Source organism: Semicossyphus pulcher, unplaced genomic scaffold (genome assembly GCF_022749685.1).
Source record: "Semicossyphus pulcher isolate SPU_LCO1_2020_fin unplaced genomic scaffold, fSemPul1.0.p SCAF_7, whole genome shotgun sequence".
Taxonomy (NCBI): domain Eukaryota; kingdom Metazoa; phylum Chordata; class Actinopteri; order Labriformes; family Labridae; genus Semicossyphus; species Semicossyphus pulcher.
The window spans coordinates 19,979,978-20,007,878 of NW_027211748.1; the positions used below are offsets into that span (position 1 = coordinate 19,979,978).

Consider the following 27,901-nt stretch of genomic DNA (forward strand, 5'->3'; position numbering starts at 1 on the left):
TAATTAAAGCCCCTATGAGGAGTTTTTCACTGGCTATGAAACAGACTGAAATTAATTCTGATGTCTCTATATGACCTAAATAAGCAAACCAGGCCAAAATGGAATTAATAGCCATGGACGTTGGGACGGGCCCATAGAAAAGCCTATGTACATGGCCCAGAATTTTGTGCTGATAATAATCAACTCATAATTAAGTTTAATAATCCCAACAGGATTAACTGCAGGATAACTTTCTGCTTTTAAATCCTGTCTTAAGACACATTTATACAAACTTGCCTTTTTATCTGACAGCTAATAATATTAGAGCTCTAGTGTGTATACTTTACAGTATTGTATTTTACTACCTTTTGCTTGTTTAATTTAACATTTTCTTTTACTGTATGCTTGTATTCTGTGTCTTTTGCGTTTTGGAATGGTCGCTTTTAAGGTGTTTCTGGAAATCGCTTTGTGCTGCTGTCTTGAAAAGTGCTATACAAATATTATATAAACAAATACAAAGACAGCTAGCGCTGGAGTTTACAACCAACTTAGTCTGCTAGTTTTGTGCCTAGCTGTTTAAATGTCCAACAGCAGCAGCTATCATGACAGTCTGCAAAGAACTTGACTATGATGTCCACGAAAACACAACATAAAATCACACTCGTGTTCTGGATTAAATTGAATAATTTATTTGTTTCAGATGGATGATATGCATACTTAAAAGTGTCACATGAATAACCATTATGTCATGAATGTTGTTAAAACATTATAGGCGTTTACAGTGACTGAATCAATCCATTACATTTAAATGTTCTGCTGAAGTGTAAAGCTGATGCCTCTCTAGGTTGGGCGGTAATATAGAACTGACAGTTATTGTTTAGGCCATCTTTCACATACTTTTACTGCAATCAGTCTCAAGAAGAGAAAAGACCCCCCATGCAACCCTAACTGTGCATGTCAGGGCAGCCCAGCTAAAATTAGACACTCATTTGTCCACATTCATCATCATCATCATCAACTTTCCATCATAACAGACAGCAACTTTAATGCCAGATACAGCTTAATACCATTGACCACTAGCTAATAGGGAACCACATTGCTGCTAAATAAATACATTTTATTTTGTAATCATGTTTAACACCAAATCCAGGCTGCTACGAAAAAGCTATGGAGACCTGCCTCGCTATTCACAAGCTTCAGAGGCAGGAGGCTAGAAGCTTAGGGTCGACTTATAAAATTAAAAAAGGCCACATGTCTGCATTTGAAACACTCTTTTAGAAATGTGACAACCTAATTGTGGTTTTATTCCATTTGAGTAGTACAGTGGACTGCTGTCCACCAATTCAGCCTGGATTAAAAAGAAAGGCAGGATGAAGTGATGTTAAGGCAAGCGATATTTTACAACTATGTTCAGAGTTTAAAAAGGACCAGTGTGTAGGATTTAGCGACATGTTGCAAACCTTTCCTTCCGAGTATGTAGATGAGTTAGTTACTGTAGATATAAAAGCTATGAGAACCCACCCCCTGTGTAGAAATTAGAGCTCACTTGAAGAGAACACACAACAATTCTTTTCCTCAGGTGAAAATACACAAGTGAAAACTTGAATGTTGTATACCATTTTTGTTAAAACATCAGGCTAAATCTTACAAACCGGTCCTTTTAATAACCAGATTAATTTCCAGGGACACACGCATGTGTAGGAAAGTAACACGTCAAGAGTGCGAGAGTTCATTTCTTGACTCTTCCCAGGTGTTCTCTGGCAATGATGAGTCTTTGGATTTGAGCTGTGCCCTCGTAGATCTACAAAAGGGACATTTAAAAGAATTAGAAAAAAATAAGCTTTGCCAAATTCCAATAGAAACAGTAATCAGGTGCACAACATCATAGCCCACCTGGTAGATCTTAGCGTCCCTCATCAGTTTCTCTACCGGGTAGTCACTGTTGAAGCCGTTGCCTCCAAACACCTGAACAGCGTCAGTGGCCACCTGGTTGGCGATGTCTCCGGCGAAGGCTTTGGCAATGGAGGCGTAGTAGGTGTTTCTGCGGCCCTGGTCCACTTCCCAGGCGGATCTCTGGTACGCCATCCTGGCCAGCTCCACTTTCATCGCCATCTCAGCCAGGAGGAAGGACACGGCCTGATGCTGTGGAACAGAGCAGAGCACACAGCTTTGAAGTTTTAACACTGGACAGCTCGGGTGTCACCTGATATCAGTTATGAGTAACGTTAGATTTTTTTGTTTTGCATATTTTAAAAACAGCATTCTATTATAAATTCTGTAATTCAGTGAACTGAAAGTAAGGGGAAATCAGTAAATTAAGGCCAGCTCAGACTACTTGCAACAAAGCTAGTCGACAACACTATGAACGGCCCAGTTTACACCAATGCTACAAGGCGATGTCGGTTTTCTGTTTGTGTTACTGTTGTAGCCTTCAGCAAAGAGCTGCAGGTCTGTGTGTGTTTGAACAGGAGGTCACTGCTCTACACTACAGAGGACAGGGGCAAAAGGGGCAGCGTCAATCTTGCTCTTAGGCTGCCTTCAGGTGACCCTATTTATGTTGAAGATGTTTCTGTTTAGTTTTGCTCTTAGCATGCTATGATGTGTAAACATCTCTTGACTTTAAATTTGTTTTGTTCTGTTTTGAAAGGTGTTATAAATAAACTTAACCTACCCAAACAAAATCTTCACTTTCCTACGGGGTGTGCGGAGCATGTTTATTTGTGCTTTAAGATATAATCGCTGGGAAACAATTAGAAAACAAAGTTTCATTTCTCTTAAGCACTGCTTTCTTCAACAAGCTTCCTTGACCTTGTTTGGTTACTGGTCTGAAATCACTTGTTAAGCCCAGGAGGAAGACTTTGAATGGTGCATTTACATACAGCTGACAGATCAGTTTATCAGAGGACTAGTTTTCTGCAGAACAAACATGAAGTGAAAACTGACCTCAGCAATGACTTTTCCAAAGGCTTTCCTCTCCAGAGCGTAGTGGGTGGCTTCATCAAGAGCCCTCTGTGCCAGGCCTGTTGCTCCCGCTGCCACCTGCATTGCATCAATGACATTAGTGAACATCATACACACAAATCTTATAAGAATTAAACAAGAGTATATCGTTAACAATGTGAAAAAGTTAAAAATGTTTGGTTGTGGCAGTGGAATATCTACTAAATTGTCATTAGTCTCTTGATAAAGAACATCGCTTTCTTTTGTTTCTAATGAAAAATATTGGATGAATACTTTTTTTAAATGTTTTTTGTTACAAATCACAAAACTTGAATTGTCTGCTGAAATTGTAAATGTTGGGGAGAAAAGAGCTGCTGATATGATTAATATTTTTTAAATTGTCTGACAAACAAAATAGATTGTTTCTAAAAATGACAAAGCTTCCTGTTACTCCAGTTAGAACACTTACTGGTGGCCTGGTGCTGTCGAAGGCGCCCATTGCAATTTTGAAGCCGGATCCCTCTGTGAGCAGGACGTTTTCCTTCGGTATCCTCACATCCTCAAAGGTGATGCCTCTGGTGTCAGAGCACCTCTGGCCCATGTTCATCTCCTACAGGAACAGAATACACACAAGGACATGTTAACTTGAGTGTGAATGTAAGAGCGTCAGTTGCGTCACGCGATCGGTAGAGTGATCGGGACTTTGAAAGGCGATTGGCCGATCACCTAATTAAGAAGAGCTAAGAAGGACCCAGTCTCAACTCACCTTCCTTCCTACTATAATTCCTGGGGTGTCGGCATCCAAAATGAAGCCAGTAAAGGCTTTGCTGGTCGGACATTTAGGATCTGGGTTAGTGCGGGCCAGGAGGAAGTACCTAAGAATATGAGGGAAGGATAAATGCTCATTCAGAACAACATACAGATGTTTTTTTGTATTTGATTTTGAAGTGTTATTATGCTGTTGTACAATGTTACGATTTCATTTAGCAGATGCTTTTGTCCAAAGCGACGTTCATCTGAGAGTTAGTCACTGTTTGTGTGTGTGTGGGTGTGTGTGTGTGTGTGTGTGTGCGTGTGTATAAATGTCTCAAACAAATGGTATGTTGTAGTAATGTACAAGTGCGACAAGATGGCAGTAAATATAATCAAAGTTATATGAAAAAACTAAAAACAAAAGCAAGCTGAAGCAGAGCAGAAAACAAAGCAGCGTTGTGCAACTACACCTGTCTCTATTATAAACCTAAATCAAATAAAGGCAAAGGTAATGCAACATAAAGTTTGGCCTTCATCCATTGATTCATGAAGTTATAATGTTCAGTCTTTCTAGTCAGTGTGTGACATCAATGTACCGTTAGCGCCATAGTAGTGAGTACCCACCAGTTAGCTTTCCCACCGTTGGTGATCCACATCTTCTGGCCGTTAATAACGTACTCATCGCCCATCTTCACGGCTTTGGTCTTGAGGCCGGCCACGTCGGAGCCTGCACCGGGCTCTGTGACACAGTACGCCTGCCAAAAAACACCGTACACAGTAGTTAATACTGTCTGATCTGATGCAAGATGGAGCGTTCCCTTTTTTATTTTGGATTCTTTCTGCAGGTGTTAGAGCCCAGCAGTAAAGTAGTACAATTAAACATCAGTGATGAAGCAAGATTCAACATTATTTAAGCAGAATTTTAAGTATTTTTGATTAACCTTTCAATTTCGCACTTGTATGTAAAATGTCCTTAAAGAAGAAAATACTTACACACATGAGCGGCTCTTCGACCAACCTTCCCAGGTATTTCATCTTCTGTTCCTCATTGCCAGCTAAAATAACGGGCATGGCCTGTGGGAGAAAGAGATGAGACTTATTTCAAACTGAGCTACCACTGCTATCAATCATTGTTTGGACTGGTCTCGTGTTGAAATCTAAATACTTGCATGTCACAAAATATTGATGTAGAAACGTATTTACTTAATCTTCAGTAACAGCAATGCTCTTGATCATCTCTGTATGGCACCCTGTCTCTAATGAAATAATATGACAAAACGTATTTTCTGCTTTGCTAATGTCACTCTTTGGTTTCTTAAAATACAGATATGAAAATAGGTCTTTAAAAAAATGTGGGACTCTTAAGAAAGCTTGCCAGTGAACCAGCACTTTAGAAACAACAACTCACTCCAAGAGAGTTTGCTTCGATAGCAGTCTGCACTCCTGTGCAGCCATAAGCCAGCTCTTCTGTGATGAGGCAGTTGTCAAAGCTCGACAGGCCCATTCCACCTTAACACAAAAAGGGATAAAAACATTAGAGGCGTTCTCGTTGTGTTTAAAAATAATCACTTTAATCTTCTTTACTTTTTAAAAAACGGCTTTTGTTAATGATCATGTACAAACTAAACTGATGTGTGACAAGATGTTAACATATTCTACACCACAGGGGAAACTCAGTGGTAGATGGGGATGCAGAAGTCCAAGATAAAGTGGGGACCTCTGAAAACAAAGAGAAAACGTACCATAATCTTGTGGAATGTGGCCATTCATCAGACCAAGCTCCCATGCTTTCTTGATGATGGGAACAGGATACTGCAAAATGACAACACATTTTAGAGTTACTCAAACCTGTTGTTAAACACATCTAGGCTCAAATTCAAATCAAGACTTAAGTCTTGTGATCCCTGAGGGAAAGTTCAGATGTTACAGCAGCACAGAGACAGGTGGAGAGGTTAGAAAACAAAAAAAATACTCTGAATTAAATTAATAAAATTAGATTAAAAACACAAGTTGACATACAATATACACATAATATGACCCTCTTGTAGAAAGGTGATTTGTGCAAATATTTGTGTAAAGGATGTCCAGAAGTGCAATCCTGGCAGCGATGAACATGTTATCTACTGAATATTTATTGACACTGAAGCACGCGGTTTTGCTCGAAGGAGGAACAAGTCTTCAGTTTGTTTTACCTAGTTTGTTTTTAAACCGTCCAATCTTCTGGTTCGTTTTGTTTTCAGTTTTTAAAAATATTGTTGCCCTTAATGTAAGAAACTAAGGTAATGCTTCTCTAGGTTTCAGAAGAATCAAAGTGAAAATTTACCAACATCACAGAGAAGCTAAAGTGACATTTAGGCATGTGTACATGCACTTTCTGTTTTTACAGAGGCAAATTTTTTGGTGTAACATTTTTCAGCTTTAATGTCAGTTTAGTTAGAAGTAATTTATTCAATCGAACATATACACTCGATGCAGCCTAATCTTTGGCTTATACTGACCTCACCACTCCTGTCATAAGCAGGTGCAGCAGGAACAACCTCTTCACGGGCGAACTTCCGCGCCAGCTGCTGAAACTCCTTTTGCTGATCTGTCAGCTCTGTAGGTAAAAACAGCAAGAAGACCCATGATAAGCCACTTCAACACACACTTTAAGTAGTCACAGCTTTTTTTGCAAGCCTGTAAAAAACGAAAACAAAAAAAATAGCAATACTTATGTGCATTAAAAGAGTTTTTTGTTTTTGTAATCATTTTGTCCGAGAAATCCTTGCCCAATACAATTTCAAATGTAAATGCTGAAGGTCAAATTCTCATGTCCCTGTTTAGTGTTCAGCCGAAGCTCATATGAGACTTCAGCAGGCTTTAGTAAGTCAAATAAAATATGCATTTTCCAAACTTAAAGTCTATTAGTCCAAATTCCATCGAAAGAGATTTTCAAATAAATGCAAGTAGGATATTTTACTCTAAGACACACATTTTCTATAGCTTGGAATACCATAATCATTAGAGGCCAACCGATTCATCGCTCAACCGATTTTGTCGGCCGCTATTCGCACTTCGCAGATATAACGGTGTCATCGTAGAAGTCCTCCAAGATGTATATATTTAATTGTCATAGAGCTGCGGGAAAATGCTAGTGCACCTCCTGACAAGCAGAGGACGCTATCTATAGCAGTGAGAGAATCATTCAGTCCTTCTAATACTATACGGAAGAAGTCAAGAAATGAAACACCCACCTCACTCATGTTTACAACTATAAACCTGCACAAAAATGACAATTACCAACATATGTTGTAAACAGACATATTAAAAACACTAACAAAATATTGTTAGTCAGCACTTGACGGCAGGCATGATGGGAAATAAGGACGTCCCTATCGCTGCCAGAGTACACGTCACAGCTGAGCAGAGCAGCACACAATGAAAGGAAGCATTATCTTTCCCATACAAAACGAAACATTGTGAACAACAAACTCATGTTAAAATCACAGTATTCAGCAAAGGAAAGTTTGCTTTCAGAGCGCAGCTGTTTCTACCCTCTGCGCATCTAAACTGCGCAGACGAGATTCCGTGTGCACAGTCTGGCTCTCAGTTAGTTTTAAGTTTGATAATAACGAAGGCACAGGAATTGAGCTTTATTGTCTGCTAGTTTCACAGCGGTTACGCTCTAAACAACAAGCTTACACGTCTACATCTCCGTATAACTCCGCAGGAAGATACAGGGTTTTGTTTTAATAAGCCATCGTCGCGCTGCTGCCAGGTGTGTGCGTCTGTCTACTCCTCCCGCAGCACACCTGCAGCTCCTTCCAGCAGTGAGACACACGCGCGCGGATTGTTCTCATACACAGAACGGCAAATGAAGACGTTTTGTGAAGTCCCTTTCACGTCTCATAAAGATGTTAAAGTTACGATGTTACGGTGCTACAGACAGACAGACAGAGAGAGAGCAGAGCAGAGAGACAGCCATGTCACCGTGGTGCTACGTGTCGATTGAGTCCCAACCTGCGGACTGTTGTCTGAGCTTCAGACCTCTGCCCCGCGATAGACAGTCCATAGATAGTGCAAAATGTCCCAAACAGAGCAGAATAATAAGAATAGAAACACAGACGGAGGGCAAATCCTCTGCTGATACAGACACCAGCTCACACTTGTCCTGGATTATGATGTTGATTAAGAGGGAATATTTAATATGGAAAATCCTGCTTATAAGCCTTTTTATTACTATTATTAACAGTATGTCAAATGAGCTGGTCTGTGTTTAGTGAAGGTGGGAAAAGCAAGAAGATTATTTTGTTCCTACTTTTGTGTGTTTTTGTGTTATACTCAATTCTATTTAATTTAATATTTTATTATAGTGCTATTTAAGCTGCTACAGAAACACTATTTTATTTGAATTTTGTATGTCATGCAAATGTGGCAATGACTTTTCAGATTTGGAATTTTAATATTTTAATTTCAGATACATTTTGAACATATGTGAATATATCGGCCGATATATCGATATTGGAATTTTTTTTTACTCGGGCTCTAATAATCATGACAACGATTATCACAAAGATCAGATTAAAGACTGCACATTCCCCCACATATGGGCATGTATTTGTTGTTGAAAGGAATATATGACAAAATGTGGGCACACTCTTTGAAATAAGGTAAAGGCTGTACGTCCTACTCACCAAAAGAGAAGCCCTGGGATGCTGAGTGGCTGTGGGGAGATGCTGAAACATTTACTGCAGCACTGGAGCTCTGCAGCCGGATGCCAGACCACACACTGGCTCTGAGCACCTGTGCATGAAGGTGGAGATGGCCAACATACATTAAAAAAGGGTAAAACAGAACACCACCACACATCTTGTTGTTTTAAGTAACAAGAGGGTAAAACATTAGATAGCCCCAGTTAAACATTTGCAGCAATTCCCGCAAATGAAATACCTTAACAAAAAAACTGCCTTTGCTCTTTTGGTGCAACACTCAAAAGAACACAACTATTATTTTGCTATTTTGTATTTTCATATTAAACATTGCAGAAGAAACCTTTTGACAAACAATTATAACCACCTTTTATGAAATTGGTTTGAGTTTTGAAAGTAACCAAAGGCATATGCTTAGTTGCCTGTTAAATAGCTAACACATTTAACACAACAGCCCTGCCATGACAAATGTCTTTACTGGGGTCATAATACTCTATTATTTTAACATTGTGAACTCTAAATATAATCCAGCCAGTAATACAAAAACACCATCACTAATGAGTGCCTCATTGCCAAAACAGAATAAACTCTTAAGAGAAAACTAATAATTGTAGGTGTTATAATAGTTGGCGGGGACAGGAAGGAATCACGAAGGGGCAAATTTCATATATCTATCTAGTTTGTGAACTCCACTTCAGGTTAAGGGTACATTAAGGTGAACGAAGGTGTGTTTTTCCCCACATATAACCAGGTTTTATATTCATTTGTTGACTGTTTCCTAACTATATGAAAACACGAGAGGCAAAAACCTGAGCTAAACAGTACACAGTGTGAACACTTTGCAAATTACAATTAGCTAAGATCGTTGAAGCTGTTAGCTAACGTTAGCAAGTGACGTAGCTACCAACGCTTCCACTTAGCTGAATGGAAAAAGGAAAAATGTAGGTCAGGCGAACAACAACCAATCTTAAATCAAACTAGAAAATATGATTTTGAATTGAATATAACATGAATACGCCTACCTTGTTGAACAGCATTGTTATCACAGTTGTGTACAAGCAAGCCACATAAACAGACTTGAGCACGACCTTTATCCGAGATATTAATATCCGCCTTCTCAGCCAATCACAGCCCTGGGCTTGGTCACATGTCACGCTTCGGGATACGGAAAACGACTTTTACCCCAGTTTGTTACCTAACATAACCCCCTTGTTTCATAAACACGCATTTAAACTCAAAAATACGGATGCTACAGCAAATACTAGTAAAAACACTGCTGTCCATCATACCTGTATACTATTCCTACCAATAATGTTGCAATTTTATGCTCATAAATCAGGGGGGTCAAAGTACTATTAATAACGATACTCTAACTAAATGTCAACGGTTTGTATTCAGATGAGTAAAAGTAGCAATGCAAACAGTGTAACATTACTCAAATAGAGGTGAAATTCCCTCTTTTAAAAAACGGTAAAAATTGACTGAAAGTATCAAGGATATGAGTCTTCAGGTTTATGGTTTTATTATGATTACATATTGTATTGCTGAAAAATGCACTGGTAGTACTTAAGATTCTCGGTCGCAAATCAAACATAAAAATAAAATAAAAAGTACTGTGAGTCAAATAAGTATTTACAAAATGAGATATGAGAGCGATACTGTTTAAATTGATGGAATGTGCAAAAATATGAGTATTTCCATTTTATAAAACATTGCATTTCTACTCCCCTAAATCTCAGGGGCAAGTTTTTTTTTGTTTTTTTTTATTTCTGCATTTACTTTCTGCATGTGCCTGACATATGTGTTTACTATTCCTGTACAGTTAACACCATATATCTCTAAATGTAATTATATGAATTTGAAGGTTTCAAAAACATTCCTTCGTGATCTTGAAAGTGCTTTTTAACAAAGCTGAAAATGCGGCCGTTTTTCTCATGAAAAATGACTTTTTATTGATATGTACTCCCCACAGGACATTGATGATACAAAGAATATAAAAATGTGCTGTAGATGAAACTACCCAACAGTATATAGTGTAATGACAGATCTACAGCAGTAAAATGCAACATGCACTTCAATGCATCAGTAATATTAATCTAGCAACGTAACCTTTTATAGTACAACTCTCACAGGGACAATTTTACTGCTTAATGAGAACTTTTAATTGTAAAATTGTAAGAACGTTTCTATTTGTACTGCGGTACAAGCACAATAGCAGACTACAGCCAATCACCAGCGAGTGCAGTCACGGACACTCAGCTGGGAGAACAGATGATGGTGAGACGAAGACATTTCTGCTGCCTACATTACCTCTTCTCCATGTTTGTCTACCGAACCACCTATATATCAAAACATTGAACTATACATACATAGACTGACCATTCCAATCAAAGAGGGGAGAAGGAAAGTTACCACTAATTAAAAAATAACATCCCGTTTTATGGTCGGGTTTGTCACATGCATTCAACAGACATACATTCAATAACCAGCAGTGGAATGAGACTAAATTAACTCGAGTATGTTTTTGGTCTAAATTAAACAACCAGACCATGGCAACTTTTTTTCCTTAACCTTTACTTTTTTACTCAAAAATGTTTCATGGTTACAGCCTTACAAAGAGGTGTGCTGCTTTGCTATGATTCATTTTTAATAAAATTGTATGATTTATTTTAAGCTTTTAGTTGGACAAATACATTTAGGGCCGGTTTCACAGACAAGGCTTTAATTAAGCCAGGAGTAGGCCTTAATGTGTACTAGTTAAACCAGGAAATTTAAGTGGCTTTCATGGACGTGGCCTAAGTTTAGCTTAGTTAGTCGGTGACTATGGAGTCCTGGAGTAAGGTAAGTAGGCCTAAAAGAGAACACCAGGGTTAAGCCTCATTAGGTTAAGTATGAGCACATGCTGTTGGTCTAATGGTGCTCATAAAAACCCGGAATGGAATTAAAAAACACAATGACTGGTGTGAAACTGAAGATAAAACAACGGCAGAAGCAAAGATAATTTGTTCAAAATACTTTAGTGAGTCTAAAAAAAGTCTGAAAAACTAAAACAAAAGTGTGTCAAACAATCCAGTAACTGAAAGTAAAATCCAGACTGCTTTCACTGAGCAAGAGAAGAGTGGTTGGGCTGCAATTTGCAGTAAATTCAAGACAAATTAAAATATAACAAGAAAAGTTTAACTTCTTGTGAGATATCTTTATTGTTTTCAGTGTTTTACTTTTCTCATATTTCTATTTTTCTGACATACACTTTAGAATATCTGCCTTTATAGACTCTGTGGAAGAACCTTAAACTGGTGTAAACAAATAGAGAATGCAGAGATTGGAAGAGAGCGAATGAATACTGGTGAATTGTACACCACATGATGACCGAAAGTAAATTGGTCAGTGGTCAATATATTCCACTGTCTGCGTCAATCTTTATTCTTTTTTCATACTAAGGACCAAATGAGTTTATTGCTTCTAATGGAGCATTTTAATCACTGCAAACAATATCTTAAGACGGCCTTGATTTTCTCATTTAATTTTCCATGCACACTATTTAAATAAAAAAATTAAATTAAAAAAGCCATAATAAATACACTACATCTTTAAATGCATTTCATCTGGTTGTGCTTCTATGTAAAAGCATCTCTGTATGCAAGTCCTTGTTGGTCATTGCTGGCCATGGGCACAACTGCTTGATCCTGATTTTCCATTGGAGGATCAGGACAGCAGCGCTGCTTCAGGTAGTTGTGCAGCACTCCGATTACACTTATCCACAAGTACTCTTCTGGCTGGCCTCTGTAGTGCATGTTGGTCTTCATTTAGATATTCCAAATAGTCCATGCTTCTTCACAAGCAGGACTAAGCAGAAGTTAAACCTGCCTCTTTGAAGGATTAATTTAAGCTTCAATTTAGGCCTAGAGTAGCTCTAACCTTCCCTCTTGCAATCAGCTTAGTTTAATCCAGAACAGGCTTCTTCCTTATTTTAACCTATTTATCTTTCAACAAAACATCTTCATTTAGTAGTGAGGGAGTAGCGCCATCTAGAGGCATTTTACTACAACCAACACTAAAGACAGAACTGTAATTAACTGCATGACAGATTTCTGTACTTAATGTCAAAGTCGACAACTTTTGTGATTTAAAGGATCTGCTTTTACTAAGTTTCAGGCATTGCCGACTTCCTGTAATCCCAGTTTATGATATGATCTAGTCTTTGTTATTGAACATGAACCGTCCTACATACTTTAAGAAATGTCCAGTGTACTTAGGTTTTATGCAGGATCAAGTATCAAAACAAAAGAAAAGTAAAACAATGACAGCAGACAGTTTTGGGACGTTCGGATTTTATTGACGTATCAAACAGCTGTACATCTATTTGCCTTTCTTGGCCTTGATCTTCCTCAGGTAGAACTCGAGCTCCTTGCCCTCCAGGATGTAGCCGTCTGCCCTGCCGCACTGGCCGGGTCTGGAGGCGATGCAAGCTGCAGGAGGGAAGAGTAAAACATGATCAATTGAGGTGAATACAACATAATGCATTAAAAAGGAGAAAAAAAATCCCAGGACGGGGTCAAGGTTCAGTCAGTATAAAGATACCGTTTCAGAGCCATTTTAATGTGTTCCAATTCTTTGTGGTAGCAAACATTAACCACCAGCTTACTGAGTTCAAAGATTTTGACTTCAGATGTCAGTTTAGGTAACAGGTCTTTCTCAGAGTCTTCATTATCACCACTTTCATTCAGTAGCAGAACTGGACAAAGTTCTCTTCATGGAAAGACCTACACCTCAGATATCACTGCACAATAAAGGTGTATTGAGAAGATATCTTAATTATCCTTTGACCCCAGTTGAAATTGATCAATTAAATTTTTTTTTTTATAAATGATAAATAGTGATCAGCAGATATATTTTAAACCATCAGAAACCTCATTGTTCACTGTAATACGAGACACGTGATCAGAGCTGGTCTTTGTTAACAAATATAATTGACATATTTTAGGTATTCAGACCCACACATACAAATCCCAACTTTGTTATACAGCTGGTGCCAAAAGGCCACAGAGCCCCAAATTTGGAAATTAACATGGAAAACAAAAGCTATTGGTATTTCAATTCGAAATAATTGAAGCCATACAGGGCAGCCAATGCCTTAAAACACATGTTTAGACTCACCAAGCAGTTTTCCCTGCGTGAACTGTTCCTCCAAGAGGGTGCTGATCTTTGCCGTCTTTTTACGCTCATCGTACTTCTTCTGTGTCCTCTTGGATCTCTTCTTGTTCAGAACCTCTTCCTCCTCAGGAGTCTAGAGAAGAAGAAAGAATGTAAAGCTTTAGAGAGATATGAAACACTTCAATGTTAAATGTCACCTGCTGCCCCAAATCGGGTGATTTGAATGTAAAACTTCAGATGTCAGTGTAGGTAACAGGTCTTTCTCAGAGTCTTCATTATCACCACTTTCATTCAGTAGCAGAACTGGACAAAGTTATCTTCATGGAAAAACCTGAACCACAACAGACATCACTTTATAGTGCAGGTGCCATGAAAGAAAATGCCTTTTAACATTTAATGTTCTGGCCCAGTTTAGCTTCCTATCATTTTAACAGAAAACTCCTACAGGTTTTTAATTTTCCACTTAATGTGCAGAATTCAATCCAATAAAGTTTGACTGATTTAACTTTTTTTTTATCAACCCAGCAGATAAACTAACTGAATATGCTCATTGTGCTGAAGCTTATTATGGCAATATATAAGATAAGCATTCTGAAACGTCTGCACCTGGAGTAAGCATTAAGCTCTGATTATGAGAGACGCTCAAGGTGGACCAACTTCCATCAGGTTTTGCCTACAATTTAAGCATTTAAACATTTTAGTAGCTAGTATTTCAGCACCATAGAGCATACAAACACTGCAAAACGAGTGCGTGGTACGCCAGTTTTCATTGCAATTTAAAAATAAATGTTAAGGAGATGCGCATGTTCCTCATACCAGTTTGGCTCCCTTCTTGCGTCCCAGAGGAGTGGCGAAGTGAGCCTCGTACCACTGCCTGTAGGGAAGGCTGTCGACGAGGACGATGCAGTTCTTCACCAGGGTCTTGGTTCTGACCAGCTCGTTGTTGGAGGCATTGTAGACCACATCAATGATCCTGGTCTTGCGTGTGCAGCCTGTGTACACAAAATAAAGTGCAATTATCAAAAACATGTCCTCATTTGATCAACTGATATTGTTCTGTTTATTCTTTAAGGACAAAGTGTCAGTGAAAAAAAAGGTCTTTCTCAGAGTCTTCATTATCACCACTTGCATTCAGTAGCAGAACTGGACAAAGTTATCTTCATTGAAAGATGTGAGCAAGGTCAGAGAGGGCTAAAAAAACTCCAAGAAGTGAAATTCAAATACTTACACTCAGAGCCCCATGAGAAGTTTCCAACATCCAGCCTCAGAGCACGGTACTTCTTGTTCCCACCACGGACCCTCACTGTGTGGATGCGGCGAGGTCCGATCTGAAGAAACGTTTCATTTTAGTCTTGACACATTTTATGCCAAAGATTTAGAATAATTGTATTTCAATTGTCTTTTTTGGCTAATAAAAAAGTACAATTAACATGTATTAAAGCGTGTCAGTGTAACTATGACGAGTCCTAACATTGGTAAGTCCTCAACTTTGAACCAAAACGGTCCAAAAAAAGACCTACCTAAGGTCATGTTTTCATCACCCACGCTACATCACATGTGGTCAAGTTTAAGAGAGTATTCGCTGTCTTCATTTACCTTTGTGTTTGCAGGAGGACGTCCGAGCTCATACTTCCTCTTCTTGTGGTAGGGCTTGCGTTTACCGCCGGTCTTGCGGCGTTTATGCCAGTTGTCCCTGGAGATACCTGAATGAATGAAAAGGAGTTAGAACCAGGAGTTAGGAGACTGGACAACTCACCAAATTTGATCTAAAACATTTTGAGTTTATGCTTGAGCAATCAGTTCTCCAAGGTAGGTTTCCGCAATTGTTATTAGGATTCCGCATAAAGAGATTCATCATGTCACTCAAGCAATGGTAAGCTCCCTTCATGGCTCAATAAGGCAGGATTTTCCTTACTTTTCACAGCAACATTGTTAATACTATAAAAAGGACTGGATTTAAACCCAGTTCAAACACGTATTGTAACAAAAACCTCAAATTTGTTACAGGTGCACACTGAAATTTAGAGGTGCTCTGAGCCCTGTTCTTAGATGCAAAAACTGTAATGGCCAGAGAGCCAACTAAACTTCATACCAATGGCATGGCCCAACATGCACCTTAACTGATGAAAACACGACTATAACCACGTTTACAACGATAAACCGAGGACAAAAATACAGTTAATGTGTACAAATACCCAAACAAAACAAGTATTAACCACGGCGTTTCCTCAAGTGATAGTGTAAGCAGCATGACAGGATCACGACCAACCTTCTTGCTAACGCTAATGCTAACTTTAGCTCACCATTTGTCTTTCACTCCTGGAGCCTTACTAAATTTATCCCTATTGTCAAGAGCACAACACAGGATCACGCTAAAATAGCGTATATCCCCAGCAACACCAAAGTGCAACGGTTTAAAGCACACTTCAACATCAGAAGCTAACTACATGGCAAATGAGAGAGGCCATCTTGGAACGCTTCAGACATCCTTTTCAAATAACTTCACTATAGCTAAATAAATTCACGGTACACAGCAAAGTTAGACCTAGATCCATTCAAATAACATTAAGCTTCAGTAATGCAAACCATTTTTGGAATATTTCTTCTTTAACAAATCAGATGGACAAGGATTCTCCCTCCAACCCGAGCATGAAAACACGTACCCATTCTCAGGCGCCGGCTAGAAAGAGGAATCGCAAAGGCTCATGGGGAGGTTTGAAGCCACGTGTTCTCGCGGGATTTCACAGTGGCGAACGGTATTTTCCATGGGTGAGATTGTAATGTTCATCGCAGAGATGAATGTTTATCGATGATAAATTGTAAATAATGATATAAATATATTGATGAAGTAATCGATACACAAATGTTTAAACAAAATTAAATCCCCTTACCAAATTAATTTGTTTCATAAAAGCGTTACAAAAAAAATCACCACTTTGTTTTACTTGTAAATAGGTTTAATCACATGAAGAAAAAAAAAGAGCAGGATAGGAATCAAAAATATACATTTAAGTTGTGCTGTATTTATAAATAATACGTTTAAATCAAGCATTATTTTAATATAATAATTTTAATTAAAGAATTAAAGAAACATTTATTCGAAATAATTTAAAATACATATTTGTATTAATCTTTTTAATTTATAATATACATAACTTCACAATAGGGAAGCATAGAGTTAAACATATCTATATTACTACATTCTTTAAGCGAAAAATTAGTCAAACAAGCTTTACTAGAGATTATTTCGTCAAACAGCTAGTTCCATGGTGCTGAACTTTTGGGATCAACTTTATCATTTTTTGTCTGTTACATAATTTTATGTTTTGTTTCATATGTTACTGCTTGAATCATATATTCTATTATTTCAGTAATATTCTACTTTTCTGAGTTAAACTGATTTATTACAACAATATAAATAAACCATGTCCTGTATTTTAGCGCTCCCTAAATGCAGTGATTAGTATTTTATAAAATTACCTAAATGGCTTGAATATTAAGAGGATCCATTCAGTTATAGTTTCATTCAGGCAAACATGAGAACTCACTGATTAATAAAAACACCAACATAATTTCCATGTTTCCATAAATTTCTTTATTATATACAGCTTGGATTAATTGGCAGGTGTGCAGATATGGTGACAGACTTGGCAAGCTTTCTCCATTCAACAGTGATTGGTAAAGAGTGCAGAACTTTTTCAGTGAAGAAGCAGAGAGATCACTCTTCCCACGGGCTCATGTCTGTGTCAATGGCCACACAGTTGTACGCAGCATATCGAAGCTTTTCCTCACAAACTTTTGCACTGCAGGAAAAAATGAAGAGGAGGATGAAGTTGTGTAGATAAATAAACATTATTAAAACAAAATCACATGAATGAATCACATTCATTACATGAATAGTAATATTCTTCATAAGAGCTTAGATGAGTACATTTTCTAGCACCATAAAACAATAACATATTTTTACAGCAATGCATACAACACATTTAAACACAACTTTATATTAAATGTTCACATCAATATGCAGAAACAGATTCTGCATATGTACACAAAACACAGAGCGTACCTTGGGTAGTTGGGTAAATAAAGAGTGCTGGAACACGTGGAGGACTGTGGAAGTGCATCAGTCGTCTCAGAGCTAAATTGGAAACAAGACAACATTTCAAAATTGAGAAATTAAAAGCTTCTATAAGTTTTGTAATGAGCTATTTTGCTTCATATCAAAAGAAAACAGTGATATGTCAATAATTATTCTATTTATTAGGGATTTTGCACTCACCCTTGCTTGTCAGGGAAGACATATATAGGCGCAGGAAGGCGACTTCTACCAGTTACAAACCTCAGAAACCTGCTGCGATCCTCTGGAAACAACAATCAAAATCATTGTCAGTAACTGAGTTCTTACCATGAATCTGAGTTTATAGCCAATGTCTCATAACTGAAACAAAGGTGTCCTGTTTATTTTCCGCACCAAGACACTATGAAGGTTTGAACTATATAGTTAATATGAGATATAGTAAAAGACATTCACTACAGTGGACATATTGTATCAACAGACAACTGACCATTGGTGAAGTTGGTCAGTGCCTCCCATAAGTACTGCACTCTAACGTCACTTTGCTCCAGGTCCTCATAGCGTGCTGGAAGAAAGACAGAGACATTGATTCAATACATGGTATTTGGTGACAGGCAAACGTATTGGACAAAGATTGTAACCTGATGATGGCACTAGATTAGAAGTCAAGGGTCAAAGTGACACTAAATAAAATTAAAATTAACTCTCTAAACAATGTGTAAAAATGCATGTTTTTTTGTCAAAGACGCTGAGATCAATTCTAAGCTGGAAACTCACTGAGTCGTTTCAGGGCTTCCACAGTGATCTCAGGATCTCCACACACTTTCTTCTCCACCTCCTGCCAGGTCAGCAGATCCAGCACCGCCTGAGGAACCACCTTCAGCAGCCCCGCATGCATGGCAGCAATCTGCAACACACAAGCACATATTGAAGCTTGTATAATGTAGCAACTTTATGCACAACTGAATTAGTTGAAAAGTTTGTAATGAGGAATAAAAGCAGCAGCAACAAGAGAAATTCTGACCACACACAAAGTGTAACACCATTCAAGTCCCACCTGCTGCTTGCTCTCCTCCAGCCGAGCCTTCTGCACCAGGCGGACGAACTCGCTGCGGTCCTCGTACCGAACGGCCACATTACTGCCGCCAGGGATGAGCTCCACCATCTGCCCGTCGCTCAGCAGGGTGGTGTACACCAGCTCCTCGCCAAACCTGAACTCGAACGTCTCCTGGTCCATGTTCTCCATGGCCTCCAGCAGGTTTACCTGAACACAAATGCAAATTGAACTGGAAACTCAGTTTGCAGAGCCTCGGTTTCAGTTCAGAGGGATAAAATTTACATTTATTGGACTGTTGGTGTAATAATTTGAATATCCTCACCAGCACAGAATCTACAGCGGGGAAATCTTTACACCAGCTGACAGCCTCTCCAGTCAGCTGCTTCCACACCAGCCCAGGCAGAGCCAAAACCTGCAGGATTGAACGCACAAATAACCCAAAATCAAGTCTCTGCGTCAACCCGCTCTCATTTTAAAGCAATGTAAACATCTACCTACAGAAGTTTGAGGGTTAGTATCACTCACCAAGAAGTCTTTCCCTCTAAGAGCAGCTCCCATGAGCTGACCGATCCACTCGTACTTGTTGAATTCTTTACAGGACGGGTTTGGGACGTAGTAATCTCTGGCCTCTAAGGAGCCCTGAGCGACCGGCATAAGACACACAAAAAAAATCCATAAAGTGAGGTGTAGTTAAATCCGAACTGTCTGCAGAGGATGTTGATCGTTGTTTACCTGGTTGGACGTACGGCTGAAGAACGGCAGAGGCATGGGACACTCAGCTGAGCTGGGGCAGAGCTCCTCAGACATGTCTGCCAGGCTGTCCCGAAATCCACCTCCCTGGTCAATGATGCCCTCTGCAATGAACTTACATTCCCACCACTGGTCGTACCGAGCAGGCCACCTGGCAAAACAAGTAGTAAGATGGCAGACAGAGATATTTAATGCCATATTCAGGCAGGGAATATCTGACAAATAAGACAGAGATGCAAGCCTAAAAATACATACCTGTAATCCAAAGTCTTTTCAAATTTGTCAGATGGCTTGAGACCTTCATAGACCTGCAAGGTGAAAAATAAACACCATAAAGAAACAGTAAAAGCACCGTAATGGATCAGAGTCTGACAGGTGTACAAACTGTTGGAAGCTGACTGCAATACTTGAATACTTAAGTACAGAAAATTTACTTACCAGTACTGTTAGTAAACGCTATGCTTCCCACTTAAGAGACAACATTAAGAGTCAACTTTCACAATGAGGAAGTAATGTCACCTCTTAGAAAGTGTTTTATACCTGATTGAGGACGGCGTTCTTGCAGCCGGGGTCCAGAGATGGGTTGTCTCTGTGCTCCATGGCCAGACGTCGGTTGATGTAGAGTCGGGGCATAAAGTTCGGCTTACTGGTCTCTGAGTCCTTCAGGCACTGGGTGATGAGGGCTGAGCGGCGTTTGGACAGCAGCAGGAACTGCTTTATGCTCTAGAGGGCCACAAAGAACACACAAGTACATTCAATATAAAAAATACATCAGCATACTATCAGTATTACCCACTGCCGTGTTTTAAAAGACTGTTCATGCATCTTGTGTGGGTAGGAGGGTTTTAAATATGAGCGTTTGCTTATAAAATTCACTGGATAAAGCAAAATATAGAACTTAATAAGCACAACACTGTTTGTAGATATTGTAGGTATACTACTTTATTTATATATTTCAAAAGCTACGCGATGACTCACTTTGATCTGATTGAAGGTCCCCAGACTGTAGTCCCAGGCAGGTACCAAGTGTGGGAGCACACAGTCAAGGAGACAGATGAACCTGCAGGGAGTGAGACAGAGGAACATAACAACTAGCTGTAAGGCTATGCAGAGAATTTCATTAGACTTGTATTTCTGAGATTTAAATTGGTGAAACTTCACCAACACATTAATTCTGATTCTGGCAAAAAAAAACATCACAAGTCTATCATAAAAATGGTTCATATTTCCAGATGACAGTATTATAAAACCTACCTCTGGATGACCAGTGCTCTGCGGTACAGGACGTCAGGCGTGTTGCCCTGCAGGCGGGGGTATCGCACCAAGTTAGTGGACTGGAAAACATCAGCATTCAGACCCAGGTCTCTCTCACATGACGACTTGATCTTCAAGCCTCGGATCCGAACGTCTATCCCCTCATCTGTCAGGTCAAAAGTGAAGAGAAAACATTGTTTAATGTTCACTATAGAAGCTTTTCAGCCAAATAACCCACAATGTGAACTGAAATGTTTTAAATCACAGGAAATGCTTAAATCAACATAGAACCATGCTAAAAAGCCTTACCTCTACATTCTTCAATTCGAACCTCAATCACAGGCAGGTGAGACGTCATATCCTCCAGCACACACACTTCTCCTATCAGGTTGCTGGAGGCAAAAATGAGAAACTGCAGTCAATCCGACAATGAAACAGCTCAATGCCCTGTATTTATGTACTCGCTATAGTGGAAATGGTTCAGTGTGACAGGTAGACTTGCTAGACTTGCTTCATAATAAAACATTATCAATTTTATCAAGAGAGTAAATAACAGTTGAATAGATTTTAAACTGAAAAATCACATTTGTAAACAGGGCAAGAACAAAATATCAGGTATATGTACATATTCCAACAAATTAAAGGCACTAAATAATATAAAATGTTTTCATCATTTGATTTCTCTCACTGCAGATGATGATCTGTCATAAGTCTCATATCCCGCATTCTGAAGCATATTTAAGAAACTTCAGGAGTTACGTAAAACGCGTCCACAAATCCTTTTTAAAGGCTCACTCGTCAATGGTGACATCGCTAAGCTTCTTCAGGTTGTCTCCCTCTCCTCCAAACACTGTGACTCGCTTGGGCATGTAGTTGTCGTCTGTAGAGTCCACCGTCAATATCAGCTTGCTGGAGAGGAAAGAGTCGAGCATTATGAGCTAAAATAAACACTTTCACAACTTAGATATTTTAAACACAGTTTGAGGCATGAAGTAATCTTGATTAACAATGTGCTCTTATTTAAATAAATAATACATAAATATTTAATTAAATTATTTTTGTAGCTCAGCAGCTCCTTACTTGACCACGGTGCCTCTCTTCATGTGCAGGCGGATCCAGTGCTGTCCCTGCATGCCGTCGCTCTCCCAGTAAGTTTCGGTATCGCTGTCTGTCAGACAGCTCGCGCCTCCACTGGGATCCTCCTATCACCAAATATCAACATGATTTGATTACAGACAAAGTCATGTTTTTAAAAGGGTCATTCCCCTGAATGTTTATGTACTATTTCTGCCACATCAGTCGCGACAAAGCAGACGATAAACAGAAAAAAAGCTTGCTTGCCTATAAGGCTCATACAGCTTTATTGTAATAGATTTGTCTTGACAAGAAAATGTCAAGACAGCAGATTTCAAATCTCCATATCACAAACAAAAACCTTTATAATCTCCTTTTTTAGGAAGGTTTAAGTGAAAGAATACAGAGCATGTGACTCACCGAACACGAGGAAACATCAATGCTTGTCACACACTGCTTCACACTCCCCAGGTTCTCATCCTCTTTCCCAATGTGGTCATAGAAGTAGTGCACCAGGTCCTCGTCACATTCATATGTCCAGGTGGGAGGAACATACCTTAAAGATTTATGGGAACAGAAGCTTAATTCAACAATCTCCAGCTGGTGAGGTTCCTGTCTCACTTGTTTGACGTGACACAAACATGCTCACCTCAGCTTCTGGACAGCGGCGTCATCACACTCAGCGACTTTGGGTTTGGATCCGATGTAAAGGGCATTCTCCACGTTCACCACCTGCTCCCACCTGTTGCAGGGTTTGTGGTCATAGCCGAAGAGCTGCTGTTGTCTGCTGACCGTCTCTGGTGACTCCACTGGGACCAACCTGTCACCTCCCTCTGTGTGTTTACACACCAGGATCCAGCCTTCCTCCAAGTCAAGACCCGGACGATGCTCCTCCAGTTGCTCCTGAACACAGACATGCATCATTACATGTGTTTTTACACCACATTAATAGCTAATAAAACTGGATTCATAGTGAATACAAACATCCTAGTGTGAGAGGGACACGCAGGGTTGTGCAATGTGGGGAAAAAAATCACAACAAAAGCTGGTCGCTTCTGGATTAAAACAGAAAAGGTCCATGATTAGATGTTGATATGATAGAGAGACAGAGGTTTACCTTATTGATTTTGACCCACAGGCCCTGGCTGTTACAGTATTCTTCCCCTGTTGTTCGGATACACGTCCCTTTCTTTGGTTCAATGTTGTACTTGCATAATTTCTTTATGTGTGGAGTCTGGTGAGGGCTTTCAAAGACGGAGACGAGTGTTTTCCCGACGGTGGAGCCTCCTGCAGATGCTCCTGAGGAGGCGGAGGACGTGGACGAGGAATCCTTGCAGATTTTGTAGCACACCTCTTTGGGGATATAACAAAGGCACTCCGGCACCTGCTCGCTCCTCCGGAAACACTCAATGCACCTGTTCAGGAAGCGGATCCTCCCAAGCAGTAGGTGAGGGTTGTCACCCAGAGACATGTTGATGTTGATGATGTGGGTGTCAGTCAGCAATTCAGCCAAAGAGGGCCGTTAGATGACATTACACCCCTGTCCTGCCTTTGTTTTCCTACCTCGTCCCGCGGGGATTATCCTTTCAAACAACCAAAACAAAACCGAATATTCTTGAGTGACAGATGATTCCTGACACAGCAGCCAAATCCCGTGAATGTATTTGATTTCCAGTTGCCTTACAAAGGGTGTGTATAAAATGTCAAAGGTCTAAAACACGCTTATCAAAGACCAAAGTTCGCTGAAGGAGTGACTCAAGTATCGACTCCCTCTAAACCAAAAGTGAGTAAGCTAACGTTAGCAAGCTAGCTAGGTGTTAGTTAATTAGTGGCGTTTACAATAGCTGTTAAAAGAAAACAGGGTGGCTAGCCATGTTAATGTTCTTCAAAACTTATTTAGAGGAACATGTTTCATGAGCTAAAAGTCAGAGTTGTGTCTAGAAACAGTAATGTTAACGTACCTTTACTGCAGGCGAGTATTTTAAGCGTGAAACTCTCCTATCGATATGGATTTCTTTGGTTATCTGACAACGCGGAAGTGGAAAATAATAATTTTGACCCTCTCGAACTTCCGTTGTTTGTTCTTCAAAATAAAAGTCCCAAAAAATGTTTTCATTAGTGCTTAATTCTGTTTAAAATTGCGTGTTGTCGTATTATTTGACATGTTATTACAAATCTGCCCGTTGTATGCCCAGTAGAAAATCGGTGTCATTTGATTGTACTGAATATATTACAACTCTTGTGTTATGCTCTTTTGAGTGTACAGGCGGACCACGTGTTTTTTTAACTACACAAACTCCTGCTGTGTCGTATAGGCCGTATACTGTGTATTATGCAGAGGTCCAATGAAAGAAAGTCGTTAAAATCTCTAATGTTCTTTAGTACAGAATTTGAGGAAGTTGTACGGAGTATTTCCCTTATGCTGCTTTAAACTGATGGGCCACTACACCTCAGGGGAAAACCTGTACGTTTACTTCACTACAATCATTCAACAGTCACATCAACTAGCAACTTGCAGATGCACCTTTTTCAGCTTTTCAGTGATTCATTATGAAAAGTGATGTACATGCTCTCATTGTGAATTATCAAAGTAGAGCATACACGTTAAGGAAATATTATATTCTTAGTAATTCCTTGATAATCACAAAACAAAACATTATATGAACAAAATTGTTTTATTTCATAAATGCATTTAGTTGTATGGAATCAACATATATTTTATATTATTCAATAAAAGAATATTTCTGGTTCAAAAACACACAGTGGTTCAAACACAATATGTATAACAGTAATTTTACTAGTATTGTTCCACTTCAACTCTAATCAACCCCATCTCTTGTTCTTTGTAGTTGTTGATGTTAACCTCAGGGGAAGCAGCAGCATCTTCTTCCTCATCCTGGTGTGATGAAACATCAATTAGAGTAGGGAGGCTCGCACCTCGCAGGATTCCTCTGCTCCTCTGCAGAAGACCGTTGAGACCATCGCCCAGAGAGCCGTTAACAGGTAAAAAGTGTGTCTTTCCAGCAGTGTCTGCAGGGTGGTGAATGTCAAGATCCTCCGCACTCACCCTGCAAATATGGCAGACATTTTAGGTCCAATTCTTGGAAGTGTTTATTTATTTTCTGGACTGTTCAACAGCAACATAAAGCAAAGTAAAGGGTGAAATAAGTTTATACCTCATGTCAAAGGTTGAGCCTTTGAAGGCTGGTTTCAGAGTCTCAGCTGCTGTCGACAGAGTGTACGGGATGGAGAAATGTCTCTGCGACCAGTGCTTGTCCTTCACAATGGGAGCCAGATTCTGGTACATGTCGTCTACAGCCAGCATGGACACCTACACAGAGAGAGAAATGTAATGATGACTGTTAGCGATGCAACCTCAGGTGCCCCTGTGTGTTCTTGGCTGCCCATATGGTAGATTAATAAGGATAATGTGCCATCTTGGGAGCCCTATGGTAGATAAATATGAAGAAGTGCTCCCTAATGTCACCCAGTTTGCAAGAAATAGGATAAAATAGGGTGACATTTCAAGTAAGAAAAGTTGATGATGTGCCCTTTAAGGTGCATGTCCAGTGGAGACAAGGCGATCAGGGCCCTTCTGGTTGCTAAAACATGATTAAGTGCCCTTTCAGTGAAGACAATATGATAAAGTGCCAGATAATCACGCAGCCCTTTTCTTTTTTAAACCCCTCAGACACCATGAGTCCGGCACCGGTGTTTAGAGCGATTGTATCAGAAAGAAGCCTTGAGGGGACAACCTCAATGTTTCGGTCGATCAGCTGGTTGGTTTCAAAGTCGTCATCGTCCTCGCCGAAGGGATTGATGATCAGCTCCCCTACCTACAGAACAGAAACAGTGAAGTATCTCTCATGAGAAAAATCCAAACAAAATCAGTTTTATACAGGTGAAATATGACCTCTCACCTTGAGCCAGCCAGTGTAGAAGAAGAACTGCAGCAGGGTGAAAACAGGGACATACAGGTCCAGTTTGTGATCCTTGTATCCCTTCTCAGGGTTCAGAAATTGACGGCCAATCACGCAGAAGGCGAAGAAAGAGTAAACCGCTATAGTAACAACCTGCACAGACAGAAGAGTAATTGAGGTAATTAAAAAGGTGGTAAAGAACAGCTGTGTTTCAAACTAAGAAGAAGAAGAGAAATGTCCATCAAATGAAGTCAAAATAAATGAGCTTGATCGTAGTTTTTCTAGCCTTGATCGTACCTGAGTGTAGACCAGAGGGATGCTTATCCAGTCGTAGTGGAACAGGAGGCTGCACTTAGCTCTGTAATTGTTCAGCTCCTGCAGTTATAGAATATGCAGAATGTATAGAAACACTGGTGTTGAAGATGGCTCATAAAGGGATTTAAAGTGATCCTACATCATAAAGTAAAGTAGAAAAAGAAACACCCACTCACGTCCATGAGCAGTCTCAAAGCGATGTCGTCCCTCACTCGGCCCTCCTCTCTCGCTGTGGACGCCAGGTTTGAGAACCACGTCAAAGGCATCCAGTACTTGTTGAAATCAGAGTGAAGAGACTCAAACTTTTTCAGCTCGTGTGTCGTCATAAATCCTGCACAGAGATCAGACAGTTAGGTGCCACATGGATGGAAGGATTAGTAATCTGAGTCAGAGTGCAGCCTGTCTGCTGATTTAAGAGTAAAGGTGACTGGGCCTTTACAGCCAGGTCCTCTAAGCTGAAGAAATCTTATATTTAAACCCTCGGTACATTTCAGTATATTGGGGACCAACCAAACAGGCAAACAAATTGAATCTAATTTTATAAATTCAAATTATCTCTTAATTTAATTGCAGCTTGCAGATTTTGAAGTACAATCTCTCAAGTATAATCCCAGAGTGAATGCAGTTAATTCCTCTCCTCTGTTGTTTCTTACCAGCCTCCACTACGTGCTCCAAAGTTGGGAAACGTTTGAGAACTCTTGTGCTGATGGAACGCAAAATAAGAACTGAGGATAAGTTGGCGTATCTCATCAGAGTCCTCCGCAGCAGTCGACCTCTCTCGTCTGATCCGTGGACGTTCCCGGACACCACCATCATGAGGTTGTCCGGCAGCGGGAAGCTGGTGTACTGACCCCACCAGCGGTTAAAGGCCAGGGTCACATAGAAACCTGCGACAAAATATATTAATTATGGTGGTTTATCTTTAGGTTTGGTTGGTGTAAGACAGAGCTGGTTCAGTTGGACTCACCCAGTACAAACAGGACTGGGATGAAGTTGGTGTTGGTGAACTGATCGCAGTAAAGGACGACACGCTCAAACACATCCTGCTGCCTCGGTGTGAGCAGGAACCTGTGAGGAAAACCAACATCACTCAATCACACTGCAGCAAACAGCAGAATTAAAAGATAAAACCAGTAAATTTACCTGTAAAGCAAACTGAAGAACAGATAAACCCCACAGAACACCAGCAGCTCTTTGTACAGCAGCCTGTAGATGCTTCCCTTCCACCTGAACAGCAACTTAGAGAAGCCGCCAAATCTGGCATCGGCCACTTCAAGGCTGTAAGAAACTGTCATGTCTGTGTTTGTTCTGATCACAGAAATATCCTGTAAAACATAAGAAATTATGTTAAAATCAATATTGATTTCTCAGTCATAATATATAGATTTTATTACAACCGTCTCCTTTAATATAAATCTAAAGAGGAGTCTTACCTGTGAAGTCAGGTGTATCACCTGATCCTGTGTGGAGTCCTGCTGTCCTGAGAGGAAACGTTCTTCCTCTGGCTCTGAATTTAAAGCTCTCTGTTGTGCTGTCATAAATTAACACCTTGAATTTATAACGTGGGAACCTGAAGTCCATAAGATATACAGTATACACCTACAGTCACTAAGTGCAGAGACACATCCTGTTAATACAATACTACATATACTGGTAGATATGACTCCTCAGTTTGCATTATATTGGTTATATGTTTTATACAGCTCATAAAGTGTACAGTCTTTATATGATTATTGTACCTTGATAATTATTTAGTAAGAGAGTGGATAAGAAGTTGATGAGACACTTGTGATAACACAGAGCAGACTTGGCTCTGTAAATGTTCAGTTTAATCTTGCTAGAGGAATTTATGATCTTTTTATTATTGATAAAAAGTCATGAAAGGTGCCCATCACAAGCTGGAAAATGCTTAAAATACAATAAAACAAAAACTGACCTGAAC

At 39.6% G+C, this 27,901-nt stretch overlaps 4 protein-coding genes and 4 non-coding genes across 8 annotated transcripts; all 8 read right to left on the minus strand.

Moving 5' to 3' along the window:
* Window positions 1-652: 652 nt before the first annotated feature.
* On the minus strand, window positions 653-9,444 carry acadm (acyl-CoA dehydrogenase medium chain). Its single transcript, XM_069685429.1, has 12 exons — window positions 9,383-9,444; window positions 8,346-8,454; window positions 6,171-6,268; window positions 5,415-5,484; window positions 5,081-5,181; window positions 4,666-4,746; window positions 4,297-4,427; window positions 3,686-3,794; window positions 3,389-3,529; window positions 2,923-3,018; window positions 1,873-2,121; window positions 653-1,780 (listed from the first exon to the last, which is right to left on the minus strand). The coding sequence occupies exons 1-12, from the start codon at window positions 9,395-9,397 to the stop codon at window positions 1,709-1,711; spliced, it is 1,272 nt and encodes a 423-aa protein (XP_069541530.1). The 5' UTR covers window positions 9,398-9,444; the 3' UTR covers window positions 653-1,708.
* A 3,230-nt stretch (window positions 9,445-12,674) lies between these two features.
* LOC138612131 (small ribosomal subunit protein eS8) lies at window positions 12,675-16,213 on the minus strand. The gene is made up of 6 exons (XM_069685445.1): window positions 16,178-16,213; window positions 15,111-15,217; window positions 14,743-14,842; window positions 14,331-14,506; window positions 13,518-13,647; window positions 12,675-12,829 (listed from the first exon to the last, which is right to left on the minus strand). Exons 1-6 carry the CDS (start codon window positions 16,179-16,181, stop codon window positions 12,720-12,722), a joined length of 627 nt encoding a protein of 208 aa, XP_069541546.1. The 5' UTR covers window positions 16,182-16,213; the 3' UTR covers window positions 12,675-12,719.
* LOC138612276 (small nucleolar RNA SNORD38) lies at window positions 13,052-13,120 on the minus strand. The gene has a single exon (XR_011309636.1). It is a non-coding gene; the product is annotated as a small nucleolar RNA SNORD38 (small nucleolar RNA).
* Window positions 13,774-13,842, minus strand: LOC138612278 (small nucleolar RNA SNORD38). The gene has a single exon (XR_011309638.1). It is a non-coding gene; the product is annotated as a small nucleolar RNA SNORD38 (small nucleolar RNA).
* On the minus strand, window positions 14,614-14,682 carry LOC138612277 (small nucleolar RNA SNORD38). Its single transcript, XR_011309637.1, has one exon. It is a non-coding gene; the product is annotated as a small nucleolar RNA SNORD38 (small nucleolar RNA).
* LOC138612279 (small nucleolar RNA SNORD46) lies at window positions 14,954-15,062 on the minus strand. Its single transcript, XR_011309639.1, has one exon. It is a non-coding gene; the product is annotated as a small nucleolar RNA SNORD46 (small nucleolar RNA).
* An 882-nt stretch (window positions 16,214-17,095) lies between the features above and the next one.
* On the minus strand, window positions 17,096-23,757 carry hectd3 (HECT domain containing 3). Its single transcript, XM_069684851.1, has 20 exons — window positions 23,686-23,757; window positions 22,842-23,307; window positions 22,374-22,627; window positions 22,145-22,280; window positions 21,731-21,852; window positions 21,446-21,559; window positions 20,960-21,042; window positions 20,651-20,816; window positions 20,375-20,456; window positions 19,937-20,119; window positions 19,652-19,704; window positions 19,379-19,547; window positions 19,172-19,285; window positions 18,969-19,058; window positions 18,647-18,853; window positions 18,367-18,496; window positions 18,080-18,154; window positions 17,794-17,875; window positions 17,581-17,652; window positions 17,096-17,317 (listed from the first exon to the last, which is right to left on the minus strand). Exons 2-20 carry the CDS (start codon window positions 23,193-23,195, stop codon window positions 17,233-17,235), a joined length of 2,571 nt encoding a protein of 856 aa, XP_069540952.1. The 5' UTR covers window positions 23,196-23,307; window positions 23,686-23,757; the 3' UTR covers window positions 17,096-17,232.
* A 764-nt stretch (window positions 23,758-24,521) lies between these two features.
* On the minus strand, window positions 24,522-27,254 carry best4 (bestrophin 4). The gene is made up of 9 exons (XM_069684752.1): window positions 27,103-27,254; window positions 26,927-27,027; window positions 26,613-26,846; window positions 26,136-26,290; window positions 25,942-26,019; window positions 25,645-25,797; window positions 25,480-25,560; window positions 24,901-25,055; window positions 24,522-24,792 (listed from the first exon to the last, which is right to left on the minus strand). Exons 1-9 carry the CDS (start codon window positions 27,252-27,254, stop codon window positions 24,522-24,524), a joined length of 1,380 nt encoding a protein of 459 aa, XP_069540853.1.
* Window positions 27,255-27,901: the final 647 nt, after the last annotated feature.